The sequence below is a fragment of the Aspergillus mulundensis genome, assembly GCF_003369625.1.
Source record: "Aspergillus mulundensis strain DSM 5745 chromosome Unknown scaffold_10, whole genome shotgun sequence".
NCBI lineage: Eukaryota > Fungi > Ascomycota > Eurotiomycetes > Eurotiales > Aspergillaceae > Aspergillus > Aspergillus mulundensis.
Window position 1 is genome coordinate 1127684 of NW_020797898.1, and position 13823 is coordinate 1141506.

The 13823-nt window shown below is 42.8% G+C and overlaps 4 protein-coding genes across 4 annotated transcripts; all 4 read left to right on the forward strand.

Moving 5' to 3' along the window:
* Nucleotides 1-877: 877 nt before the first annotated feature.
* Nucleotides 878-1857, forward strand: DSM5745_08756 (uncharacterized protein; the record flags this gene model as incomplete). Its single annotated transcript, XM_026750772.1, has 3 exons — nucleotides 878-1320; nucleotides 1395-1647; nucleotides 1720-1857. The coding sequence occupies 3 exons, from the start codon at nucleotides 878-880 to the stop codon at nucleotides 1855-1857; spliced, it is 834 nt and encodes a 277-aa protein (XP_026600785.1).
* Nucleotides 1858-5893: 4036 nt separating this feature from the next.
* DSM5745_08757 (uncharacterized protein) lies at nucleotides 5894-6703 on the forward strand (the record flags this gene model as incomplete). Its single annotated transcript, XM_026750773.1, has 2 exons — nucleotides 5894-5986; nucleotides 6047-6703. The coding sequence occupies 2 exons, from the start codon at nucleotides 5894-5896 to the stop codon at nucleotides 6701-6703; spliced, it is 750 nt and encodes a 249-aa protein (XP_026600786.1).
* Nucleotides 6704-8758: 2055 nt separating this feature from the next.
* DSM5745_08758 (uncharacterized protein) lies at nucleotides 8759-10367 on the forward strand (the record flags this gene model as incomplete). Its single annotated transcript, XM_026750774.1, has 3 exons — nucleotides 8759-9217; nucleotides 9273-9371; nucleotides 9429-10367. 3 exons carry the CDS (start codon nucleotides 8759-8761, stop codon nucleotides 10365-10367), a joined length of 1497 nt encoding a protein of 498 aa, XP_026600787.1.
* Nucleotides 10368-11456: 1089 nt separating this feature from the next.
* DSM5745_08759 (SDR family NAD(P)-dependent oxidoreductase) lies at nucleotides 11457-13795 on the forward strand (the record flags this gene model as incomplete). The annotated part of the gene is made up of 6 exons (XM_026750775.1): nucleotides 11457-12084; nucleotides 12554-12793; nucleotides 12845-13318; nucleotides 13375-13397; nucleotides 13453-13505; nucleotides 13606-13795. 6 exons carry the CDS (start codon nucleotides 11457-11459, stop codon nucleotides 13793-13795), a joined length of 1608 nt encoding a protein of 535 aa, XP_026600788.1.
* Nucleotides 13796-13823: the final 28 nt, after the last annotated feature.

Consider the following 13823-nt stretch of genomic DNA (forward strand, 5'->3'; position numbering starts at 1 on the left):
GGCCCTGCTTCATGTACTCGGGCGAATGTCTTTCCAGGCACTCGAGTCACGTCCGAAGGCATTTCTTGACAGTAAGTCCGCACCTCGGGAAATCAGAAGGCGAACAGCAGGGACATAATTATTCTGTGCTGCAATAAAGATTGGACTGCATCCTTTGCGACCCTTGTACTCGATATCAGCGCCATGTTGAAGAAGCAAGTCTATGAAGTCCCCCCTCAAAAGGCAGCCACATGCGAGATGGACGAAGTCGAAGACGAGCCCACCCTATTTTGGGTCCTTTACCAATTTCGATGGAAAGTGGCCGGCTCGCGGCTAGTGGCAGTATTTATGCCAAAATCACCGATAGCTAGTCCCTAACTAAGCCACAGCTGGTATGGTACGAGCTTGTCCCTTCTGCCGTCATAAAATCGAAGAAGGAGGAATATTATTAAGGTTCCAGAGTTGCTGTGGGCAACCGTATCAACTGATCCGCTGCTGCGCCCCTCGAAGCTCTAGTACTGATAAAGATGTCTCTATCATTCCTAAACTGCTCAAGACCCTAACCCACCGTCTATGATCAGTTCAAAGGCCGAGCCTATCTTCGTGTGCTATAATGCTATCGTGAACACAACAAAGAGGAGGATGTGCCGCTTCCTGGGTGAGGCCAGCAAAGGGGAAAACAAGCAATACAATGCTTTGTGCGGTATTAATACCTTGATAAGATACCATATAAACAGCACAGAGAAGGCGCTGACCTTCAAAGTAAATAGCCCGATTTACAATCAAGTGCTATAGGAGGTACTTGGTACACAGGCTTAGTAGAACCGCGGAAATCACCTCCGTGGTTTGTCTGCAACTTCTTCTCATTACTTCCTCCCCCAACTGCTCTGACATCGCCATGGAGCTTAAAGGTCCCTCAATCCGCACGGCCGTCCGAAACTCCTGCAAAGCCAACGCTGCCCGCCTCATTGAGCTGTTGAAGTCCCAGCCCGATCCTTATGTTGACGTCGATACCCTTCCGCCCGGTCTTGTCTTCATCCAAAGTTTCAACCCGGAAGACGCTCACGATGTTATCTCGCCTACCTGGTACTTTCCTCCTATCCCCGCGGCGTCTCTTGCCAAATGGCCGATCAACCCCTCCTACTATTATAATCGCGAGACCCTTGACCTGATGCTGGTTGATTATGACCCAGACGAGCCTATTCCCGTCGGCCACAATTACCCTTCTTGTGCCGCTGATCGTGCTCGTGAACTCATGCAAGACATGACAGGACTTTTTGCAACGACCAGGCGAAAGATCAAGATGAGCCTGATTGAGAGAACAAATTGGGAAAAGGTGCTGTATGATATGCCTCCCTCCTTTTTTCTGCGACCAAATCCCTTTCCAATGATCTAAAAGAGGGTATTTTTGGCAGGCCTTCTGGAAATTCCTTCTTGTCTCGATTGTCCCTGCTAGTCAATGATTGTGGTCCTGTCTCATGGTCTTCAGCTTGTTATGAGAACGTCTCCAACGCCAACAATACATCCCCACACATCATCCTGACCACAAGCCAGGAGTTCGACTCGTCCCCCGAGAACCATCTTTTTGTCGGGGAGTTAGCTCCCATCATATCAGCAATATCTAACAGGTTAGAGCAACCCGAGTTTCAGGATATGACATATTTTCCTGTACGTATTCATTTCCTATACACCCTATATCATGCTCCCCGAAATTGAACGTCGCTAACGAAAACGTCTTAGTACAACCAGGCTTTGCAGCTCTCCTTCTCAGGTCCTCAAAGCGGCCGCATTCTGCAGTGGTGCAATACGAGCAAGGGGACATTCGAAATCAAACAGTCCGCGCTATATAGCTTCGAGAAAGCCGGGGCTGCGCCATGAGACTTATTTCTTAGATTCTTCGCTAGTACACCGCGTCCGCATCCTGATAACGCGGTTACAGATGGATAAGGTCGCGAATTACTGAGGATAGCACAGGGCTGAAGGTAGGAAATGACTCAGAAAGTCAGCCATGTTATATAGAGACATTTGAATTTTGAGATTATACCCGTATAATTAGATTTGGCCAGAGTGGGTGGTAGTAGTAGTAGTAGTAATATTTAACGCCCCGGGGATTGCTAGGCGTACGCCTAATGTTCTAGACCTTCCTTAGGGTATAAGGGCGTGCTACTACTAGGTAAGTAGCTTATTTAAATAAGTTTATATATATATATAAAAAGGCTTTTATTTTAAAAGGCAATTTTTATTAAAGCTTATAAGCTAGGCGCCTGTTTTTTACTTATTATTTTAATATATAGCTATTAATAGGTATTATTTATTATATATTTAAAAGTTTAATTATAGTAGTTTACAGGGTCCAGCCTTTATATAAAAAAAATATATTAAATAAACTAATTATATTAAAAAAAGGTATTTAAAATAAAAAAAAAAAGCATAATATAAAAAAAAATAAGGTTATTTAATACTAGGTTAAATAATTTTAATATAAAAATTACTAGGGCGCGGGAAACCCTAGCACAGGTAAATAAACTTATAAAAGTTTATAATTTTAAATAAAAATATAAAGCCTTTAGGCTTTAATTTATAAAGGTACTTTAAGGCCTTAGTTTTAATTATTAATAATATTATAAGGCGCTAGGGCTATTATTAAAATTATTACTTAAAATAATAATAAAAAATTAGGTATTTAAGGCTTTTATTTTTCCTGTAAAAATAAGTAAGCTTAATATTTTTATACTAAAAATATTTATAATATTATTTAAAGTTTTTATATAAAAACCTAAGTACTAGCTAGTAATATAAGATTAAGTATTTTAATATAAGCTTTATTTATAACTTAACTTAGTAAGGCTTTAACTTTATAAGCTATTATTTATACTAAGTTAATAATTTTATAAAAATATCTTTTTATTACTTAGCTTAAGTAATCTAGTATATTTATTTATATAAATTATATATCTTACTTATAATAAACTATACCTTAAAAAAATTAATATTTAAGGGCTATGCCTTTATAAAGACTGCCTTTTTAACTAGCTTATTAACTAGCTTATTACCTTTAATATTTATATAATTAAAAAATTATTATAAGTAAATTATATATTAATTTATAAGCTAGTATAATACCTAAAAAACCTAATTTAAAAATAATAAAAATTACCCACGCGCGCACTAAACTACTAAAATATTATTAATATAAAGCTAATAATAAGGTGTTTTAAAAAGCTTTTTAATTATTATTTTTAATTTTTAAAGTATATTAATAGCCTTAGTATTATATATATAAAATTAGGCATTAATTATTAATAATTTTTATATTTAAAAATATTATTTATAGTATATTATAAAGCTATAGCCTATATAATAAACCCTTTAATATATTTACTTTAAGTTATTATTAAAAATTATTACCTTTATTATTAGTAGCACTTGCTATTATTATTTAAACTTTATTATAATTAGCTTTTTAGCCTTGCTATTAATAGGATTTTTTAAGTATTTTTAAAAATAATAAAAATATACTAAAACTAGCTTAAAAGTTTTTAAAAAAAGCACTTTTATTATTTATATTTTTATTTTAGGCCTTTAGTATATACTAACACCTTAATTATATAAGATTTTTAATAATATTACTTATATTATTAGTAAATTTTAGTTATTAACTAGCCTTAGCCTTAAAATAAAATATAGTTATATTATTTTTAATATTATTATTATAAAAAAAAGCCTAGTATTTTTAAAAAAAATATTATAAATATTATTTAAAAAACTAAAAGTATACCGCGAGTAGCTAATATTAAGGTTTTTTTAATTATTTTAATATACTAGCCTAGTTAAGTACTAACTTTTAAATTTTATATATATTTTTTAGGCTTAGTTTTACTACTATACCATGCCTTTATATTATATAAAAGGCTAAAAATAATATAAGTAATAACTACCTTATAAAAAAAGTTTATAAGTAAATTATATATTATATATATTAAATTATAAATATATTAAGCTATTGCACGGGCTTTAACTACCCTTTTAATAATATATTAATATTAAAAAAGTTATTTATTAAAAAAAATATTTAATTAATATAATACAGGCTATTTTTAGCCTAGTACTATAATAATAAAAATAATTATTAATTAATTATTAACTACTAACAAGGGTAATTTACCATGCTATTTTTAGGTAATATATAATATTTTTAGCTTTTTAAATATAAAGGCTATTTTATTTTATTTTCCCTAGGCTAGCATGCTATAAATATTTTTTATTAAAAGCTTATAATTTATATAAAAAAAGTTACTTGCGTGGCTAAAATAAAAGTTATTTATATAATTAAAGTATAAAATTAGGTTTACTAGTAATAGCTTAGTAATATATAATAAAAATAATATTAAAAAAAATAATTTTTATAATATATTATAATATACTAGGTGTGCTATAATTATAATAAATTTTAGGTATACTTTTATATTTTATTTATTAAAAAAACTTATAATTAAGGCTAAAAGCACGCAAGGCCAGCCTTACTTTATTATTTATTAAAATAGGTATTATAATAAAATAATATTAAAGGTACCTAAAATATTTATAATAATTATAATAACTTTTTAGTTTTATAAAAGTGCTATTTTTATATTATAAGTAAAAAAAGCTATTAAATTTATAATTAAGTACTTAAATAAAGTATTATATTATTATAAGCTTAATATTTTTTATACTAGCATGGTAAAGGTAATATAGCGTGCTATAATTTATTTAAGTTTTTTTTTTAATATTAAAAGTAATATTATAAGGCGCTAAAATTAAGGTAAAAACTTATTTTTTTTTATTATTTTTTAAAAATATTACTACCTTTATAAGCTTTTATAATAAAAAAAATATTCTAGCTATAAGTATTAATTATATAGCTTATATATAGCCTACTTAACATGCTTTTAGCAGGCCTTTAAAATACAGACTATTACTTAGTTTACTTTGGGAAAGGTGCTGCTTATATTAATAATATTCTTCTTAACCTTTTTTAGCAAGATCTCTCCCGGCTAGTAAAGGTGCTCATCTCCCTGCCAGTGCTCTGGTGCTAGGGGATCAAAGTCCAGATTGTTGTCCGCGCTGAAACGCTCCAGCACTACCTTCCAGAGTGGGTGGGGAAGGGCGACAGGATTCAATGTCCTTTTGGAGGGCGGTTGTTAATGCGGCGTCCAAAGAATATGATGACATTGGAAGGAGGGATCAGGGCAAAGGTCACTGTAGAGAGAGGATTTAGTATCTTGTAGAGTTGTCTGACTTGCCCCAAAGACCTGGCCAGGGTCGTGTGTTGCTTTCCAGTCCAGAATTTGAAATGTCATTTTTCTTTGGACTCACCAATACGTTTTCGCTGTACACCAACCTTTCTTCCACAGCGCCTTTCTTCCACACTTCACATCCCTCCACCACAATGGACTCCTCCCTTCGGGACAGAGCTCTCATACTCGCACTTCCAAATGAACTCCTTCAATTGACTTTCAGGTACCTGACCGTGGCCAACAAAGCTAATATTGCCCGGGCCTGTCGTCTTTTTCACTTGCTTGTGTTGCCTCAACTTTATCACACTATTGCCCTCCGAACCATTGACGTTGAGCGGCTAGATCGGCTCTACTACACCTTTCAAAACAATGGCTCGCTGCTTGACCACTGCAGGTCCTTCTCGCTGAGGATACTCGAAAACGAGCACACAGATCTCTCAAGATTGTGGCGCTTGAATAAAGTTATGGTGTCTGGGCTCCATAATGTGGAATCTTTTTCGCTACATCATGAGGAGTTCCGGGAAGATAACGAGTTGGCATTTTGGGTACACGCTAGGTACGCCGTTCGGCACCTGCAATCTCTCCATACCCTGCGCCTGTCGAGGGGCTTGAATACTCTCCGTCTTTGCCATATTATGAGCGCGCTTGACGACATACAATGCCCTCTTCAAACCCTTGTTCTTGCTGGAGTTGGTGAAACATGGGATGACTATGAAGGATACTTCGAGGTAAGTGCTGAATGCCAGAACATAATCCGTTGCACTAGGCTGATATCATCAATGCACCAGAGCAAAAGGACCGCGCCATTCACCTCCTTGGAACTGCACAACTACGTAGATCCGGAGACATTCGATCATCTAATCAACTGGCCACAGTCGCTTATCATCTTTCGTTTCGTTTACAAAGGTCTGGTCCATGATAGCACCATCCTGCCCATGATTCTTAAAGGGCTCTCAGTCCACCGCGAGACGTTGAAAGAGATAGATATTAGATCTCTACGCATAAGAAAACGAGGATCACTTGACTTGTCCAAATTCTCGGCTTTAAGGACTTTGACGCTTCCGCAAGCAGCGATTCGTTGTTCAGACGGCCTGGCAGCCTTCGATGATATACGCGTGCTCCTTCCTTCAAACTTACTTACGTTCCGGCTCGACTACGCAATAGACGATAGGCATGATGAGAGCGCTAAGGATTTCGGCGAAAACGAGGAGCAGGTCATTCGAACTTTGGCCCTAGCGGCGGTAACAGCAAAAGCGGCACTACGTACCATTGAAATCGAGTTCATCCCGTCACTCTCAAAATGCAAGGTGGAGGATGGCTACCCGTGGGATCGCATGAATCGAATCAAGGAGGAAATGGAGCCACATGGAATACGAGTAGTGTGCCCAAAGCCCCCTTTGCCGAAGGAGGAGTGGTTGTTGGCAGTGGCAGCAGGCAATCGTTAAACACTGCTCAAATTCTTTGGGGTTGGTCGGCGATTGGGATCATCATAGGGTCTTTCCGGTTAGATGTTGCAGGAGGGCGATGGCACTGGCATTGGAACTGGAACTTGAATTTCACAGGGCCTGCGAGCTGGTTGCACATGGTACTGGATTGCTTATTTATCGTTCTTGCACCCTCATACATCAACTTGGTCATCTAGCTTAGGCGTACGTACACTCTAACAGGTTACAAAAAACCGGGCTCATAACCAACATCGCCTTGGGACTGACCCTACCCATCTCCTAGTCGCAGGTTCAACCCCGAGGCGAAGCCAGAATAATCGATCTCGGGAAGGGAATAACCAAAGTGGGAAACCCTAACAGGCCCCGCCTGGTACAAGAGACTAGCAACCTTCTGTCAGGATCCCAGGGGGTGACCAATGTTTTTCTTTTCCTTTTTCATGTGCTCAAACCATAGGTAGACTGGGGAGTTCGTAAACTTGAGCGAGAGAAGCCCCAGGACAGATTTTGGTCTTTGGGTTTTTCGGATCTGTTTTGCGTTTTGGGATACCTAAGATTCGAAGACCAACCTCCCTAGTGTGGCTAACTTTGCCGTACATCACTGGTAATTACTGCGCCGTGACCGTGTGCGAAAACCAACACTTGGTGAAATATCCTGTTCAAAGCACTCGAATTAGGTGTTGATTATGCATGGCGAACAGGCAGCAAACTTGCCTTTCTTGCGGCAAACTTCTGCAGGATAGTCTGGAGCTGGTATCTCCCCGGCTCACTGAACCCTGGAAAGTTTCTGTGCCCGGTTTATAAAGCTCGTTGCGGGGGAGAATCCGGGGGATTAGGATGATCAGGGCGCGATATAGTAGGCACTCAGCCCAAGACGCATTAAGGTCGCGGTCGAGGTAGGTCACAGCTTCAGTTCCCAGAATGCTCTCGGCCGGATCTTGATATTTCTGGCATGAGAAAGGACAAGAAGATAATGAGATGCCGTTTCACCATATATGTAGTGGGAATTTTGCATAAGACCGGATTCTAGGCTCCTGAAATTGAATGACCTGCGCAATAAGCTATCAGGTTGAGGGTATTTTTCAAGTGTCAAGTTGTCCATGAACTTGACGCGTTTTCAGAGGAAGACGAAGTACGACGGCCGGCACAGGCTCTCTAGTTGTTCTCAATCTGATTAGCTATGCGTATCCAATCAAGAAAAAGATTTGCTGGAAGATGAGGTAGAGATGCTCTATGTCATACTGGGGAGACATCAGCCTGGACATTGGTCAACTATTAAGGCACAATTTCCCCTCAAACTATGTGGAAGGTAATTCATTGGAGCGGCTACGCCCTCACAGAAACCCATCAAGCCGCCAACGAACCTCCGAACCTGCGCGCTTGCAAAAGAAAGGTAGAGAATGTCTTCCTTTAAAATCACCCCCATCATGGCCTCAATCTTAGACGTCATGCAATGGTGTTTACGCAATGACAAGCCGCTTCAGCGGGTATTGTTCAGTGTTCGGTTATAGGGCCGATGCATCGCTGCTTCCATCCGACTTCATTGGCGTTGGTGTGTCTGTTGAGATCTCAAAAGCCGCTCGATGGTATCGTTGCGTTGGAACAGAGGGGGAAGTGCCCATGGTCCCTGAGAAGATGATTTGAATAAGATGTTATTGATCTGTCCAACAAATTGTGTAGACATTGTACGGAACAGTTGTTTCCCACTGGCATACCTCTTTTCTGGAAAGGTCCGTTGTCTCCGGTCAGGGACTCAGTAGGCAGTGCTTATAAATAGAGACAAGAGCAAGTCAGGAACACTTTAAGTAAAGGTCATGAAAGATTCTCTCAGTAAACTGATGGTGGGAATAAGGAGGATTGATTCTCTCAGAATGTTTGTGTCATGTGATGGAAGAACACCACTCACTCTATCCCTCCTTCCTATTTTTCCTCCTACCTCTGTCCTTCATCTTTTCTATTCTCTTCTGTCTCGTCGAGTGACACCTGGTTGTTCTCCCAGTCATGCACTCCGGCTGGTTTCTCTTTTGCTGGCCGCCCCGTTATACCTACAGATTCAGAATGCTAGAAGAACAAACGCCCGCTCAAGCAGCAATTTTCTGGCTTCCAGTCGAGCTTCTCCACGAGATCTTAGAACTGGCTGCGTTGCATCCCCTTCCTCACCGTCGCTTCTGGGGCCGTCTCAATAAGGCCACGATCAAAACGCTTACCCTCGTGTGTCGCCTGTTCAGAACAATAGCCCAGCCACTGATGGTGCACAACATTGGCGCATCCCACCGGAATATAGCAGAATTGCTGATCTTGGGGAAATCCAATCCGTCTCTTCTCCGGAACCATTGCAGGGACCTTTCCATGACTCTTTCAGAAGACATGAAGGACAAGGAATACATAGCCCAACTAAAGGAACTCGTCTCACAACTACACGCAGTCCGTAGCCTTTGCCTCTGGGGCTTAGGTCAGGAGCCACCAGTGGGTTGGACTGTGATTCCAACGGCTCTGCACAATATGCCCCGGCTAGAGGTACTAAGTTTGGGGGGGTGGTCCCAACGGCGTTTATCTGCGTGATGTCGCGCAGTACATTTCCAACGTTACTTCACTTCGCACTCTAGACCTACAAAACATTGAGCGTCCACAGGCCCAGGGTCCCGACGAAAACTCTTTTCTGGACACGATGGTTTGTAACAACAGTCTTTGGCGGCCGCCCTATTCACAGAAGCTAACAAGTGTCTAGAGCTTACAATCCGCGCCAATTATCTCGCCAAGACTTTCCGTTTACGAAGAGACGTCTGAGGCCTTGGAAAGACTTATCAAATGGCCGAAGTCACTAATCAAGTTTGGTTTGAAGGAGGTGGACATTCATGACCTCAGCGTGGACCTTCCAACGTTGACCTCCTGGCTCCATATGCACAAAGATAGCTTGGAGGAAATGGAAACCGGACCCCTTTCCTTCTCCGGCACGCGACTCTTATTCGATGCGACCGCCTTCGTGCACCTGAAACGATTGACGCTGTCGTGGTGGCAAGTCTGCGGATACAAGGAACAGAGGCACGAAGACCTGCGGTTCAGACAAGAAGTAGCAGATCTCCTACTTGCCCCGTCCCTAATAACTATAGTGTTTGACTTTCAAGTCGAGCGTGAAGGACTTCCCGACTGGCCTGATTTTCAAGAACCAGAAGAACGTTGGCTGCGCCAACTCGCTCGGGCAGCGATATCCAAGAAGGCTGCGCTGCGGACGATTGGAATCATATTTTATCCTAGTCTCGACGGAGATCTGAGAAAGGAGTACGGGTATCCCTGGGATTGCATGTATCGACTCGACAACTTGATCAGCAAACGCGGGATGTCTATTGGGCATACGGAGCCTCCGGTGCCAGAGTCGGTTTGGTTAAATCTGGTCCATGTTCACAATGTTAGTTCTCCAGATGATGACTCCGAATACGATTCTGCGGGTTATGATTTCACGGACTATGATTCAGTCATTTATGACTCGCAGGGAAACGAAGTCGACTACGACTCAGATCTGAATACGGTGCATCTGGGCGATTCAGTCGTGTACGATTCGCATGGGATGGAAACGAGATCGACTACGATTCAGATGGGAATACGGTGTATGTGGATGATTGATTCGGACATGTCCGGCTCCGAGAGAAACGATGGTAATGCAGAATGAAGGGCTCGTGTCACGATGGTTGCTGCGGAGTTGAAGACAGTTTCTGACCCCATGACGTATTGTGTCGAGTAGCGCTAATGTCCCTATTGATATCTATGAAACCATACAGGTTGACTGTACCTTAGCAACGCAGATTTGACGATAAGTGCCCCAGATTAACCCCGAAGTTAACCACGAATATCACACGCTATGGAAAGAAACCCGATAGTTGACATTCTTGCATACCAATCATGTTGACCGAGGCCATTTGACACCAACAGACCTCAGCAGCTGGTAGACGGGTTTTAGGACATGGATCGTCTGACCATATTGTGCTTCTACCTCTCATAAGGGTATAGCCCTATGACGAGTGTGACTGATTGCCAGTGAAGATGAATAGCCCAGGACATAAAGTCATAGGGATGGTGATTTTTGAAGCGGCCAGTGGCCCTCAATATATGTTCCCAGTGAATGAAGCATTCACTGAACGCGTAGTAGTCTATATAAGACGCAACCTTCCCTCAATCGCAGTACTTTCTTTTTTTTCTTTTCATCCCTCTCATCTTCCCAACTATTCTTAATCCACTCCCCATTCCTCACCCCTCATCCTATTGTGGTTACATCAAGATGTTGCCCGATCTACCTATCCACCAGCGAGGGCTGCTGGAGCTTCCAGTTGAAATCCTCCAGCTGAATCTGGACTATCTCCCTGCAGATCCTGATCCGTCTGCAGCCAACTTCGGCTCCCGCAAATACTCTGACCTCAAGAATGTTGCCTTGACCTGCCGCCTATTCAATGAACTTGCAAAGGCCCTGCTGTTGCGACATCTCGTTCTGGATTCACACCAGCTAGCCATTCTTTGGCAGAAACAGAAACAAAACCCAGTGCTACTCCAGAAAAAGTGCCGGAGCGTGCACTTCCATTTGGGGCGTGCGAGTTATTTAGACTGTCACTTATTCACAGGGCCCGCGACTCACGAAGTCGGACAATTCTTTTCGAGGGCAAGAGAACTGATAAAGAACGTGCCTAACGCGAAGTCGTTGTGCATCACGGAGATCTTCCATTTTCCTATCTTTAGCTGGAATTTGATTGAGTTTGCTCTGAAGCATATGCCTTCTCTTGAGACTCTCTCCATTGGCCAAGGTCATCTCGGTATATCTCTGACGGATGTCCTGCTGCTAGAAATCAACAATAGCAAGAGCCCGGCGCTGAAAAACTTGGAACTTTTCAATATTCAAAATCAACGAACATCCAGAGTTCCTTTGTCTTACCTACAGCGGCCTGCACTTGTCCCAGTCCAAACCCAGAACTGGCCCATTTACCTCGCTGCGCCTGTACGAGTTCCAGGGCACGGCGACCACGCTATAAGGTGGCCTGAATCACTGGTTGATTTCACACTCACCAACTACGAGCAAGATGAGTACCAACAAGAGTACCACCTCGACCTCCCCGGAATCTGCAGCATGCTCGCAAACAACCACATGGATACTCTCAAGGCAATCAAGCTCGGACGTCTCCACTCCAACGGCGAGGGCGCTCTTTTCAACGCATCCATCTTCTCACAACTCGAGTCTCTCTCCCAATTATTCTGGCAGGTATTCGGGTACGCCGGCTTCCCCAAATACACGCACGAGATGGGGAACAACTTCTTTGCGCCGAAGCTGCGTGTCATTGAACTGGACTTCATTAAGGAAGAAGCCTTTGATGACTGGACGACTTCCGAGTACCGCGCGATATGTGGCTTAGCTCCTTTGCGCGGGATGCCATTGCGCGCCAGTCTGCTCTCGAGAAAATTCGTATCATACTCCCTGTCATGCCGGTCAAGCTGCGAAGCAAGATTGCGAGGTCTGGCTGTGGGTCTCGCTGTGGCTTCCTGTGGAATCGGCTCATTCGGCTTAATAGGGAGATGAAGATGTATGGGCTGTCTGTGATTTACAATGCCTGTGAAGGGGCTTGAACTTTGTACTTTGCATGCATCTTAGTTCCTTTCGAAATGCTATCTAAGTTTTGGACAATTGATTCTTGTTCCTTTCGTTTCTCTGGTAACGTATTGGTGTGTTGGGAACAGCATAATGAACAGTTTGAGATATTGAGCCTGTCGGCACAGCACTTTGTTGGAATGGTAATGCATTTTGTTACCGTACCTACTGTTTGTTGCAAAGTACTTTTCACACAAAGTGTTTGAGGCATCCCTGCAAGAGCATAGGTATATTTAACCGACCCCTTACCTTACCTGCTGCCCAAGCCCATGCACCGATTGCCTGTGCCTGCCCCACCGTTCGTCAACCCCGCATTGTGGCTTCTTCCTTCCCCCGCGTCCCTTTCTCTCTCCATCTCCAGACTCTCACCATCATCATCCATACCACAATCAACCTCACGATGTCCAAGACAGCCAGTCCCCCCTGCCAAGTCATCGGCACCGCATTCATCACCGGCGGCGCCTCTGGTACTTAGTCCCCTCCCCTCCTCAACTCCCTCCACCACTAAACCACCACAGGAATCGGCAAATCCATCGCCCACGCCTACGCCCAAAACGGCATCTCAGCCCTCGCCCTCGCAGACATCAGCCTCGCCTCCCTAGAGACAACCAACTCCGAGCTCCGTGCGCAATACCCACAAGTGCAGGTCTTAATTTACGCCGTCGACGTAACAAACGAAGACGAAATCGCCTGCGCCGTACAATCCGCAGCGGAAAAGTTCGGACGCATCGACATCTCGATCCACGGCGCCGGAATCGGCGGTGTCTCTTCGCCGACACATGAACTCAGCCTGAAGGACTGGCAGAAGGTCATCGACGTCAACCAGACGGGCGTTATGCTCTGCGATAAGTGGGTCATTCGCCAGATGCTGGGGCAGGATCTGCTGCCGGGGTATCAGGGGCGCGGGATCATCGTGAACATCTCGAGTATTTATGGTGTTGCCGCGCCGCATGGACGCATGGGGATTGCGGCGTATACGGCTGCGAAGCACGGTGTGTCTTGGTATTTATCTTGCATGGTGTGTTCCGAGCTGATTGGCCTTTCTTAGCTGTTATTGGCTTGACGAGATTTGTACGATTTTTTCCTTGTGTAGGGTCTACCCGCGGGCTCTAATAAATTGAAACAGGACGCGAAAGCTTACGCCAAAGATGGCATCCGGATCAACGCCATCTGCCCTGGGTGAGTTCGTCCCTTCTCCCAAGCACACGATTAACGATTCCCGCCACGGCACGCACTTTTCCTATATGGAAGGATGGTGGCGTACTAATCCATGTCCAAGATTCGTCGATACCCCTCTCACTCATGCTACCATCGAAGAAGGTATGCTCTACCCCGAGATCGAGAACACTGCGCTGAAGCGACCCGCCACACCTGACGAGATTGCGAACGCCGTGCTATTCTTGACATCAAGGATGGGGAGTTATATGTGTGCGGGTGTTTTGGTTGTCGATGGTGGAACTACGGCGTAGATGGGTGTGTTTTGGATTTGGAGGCTGA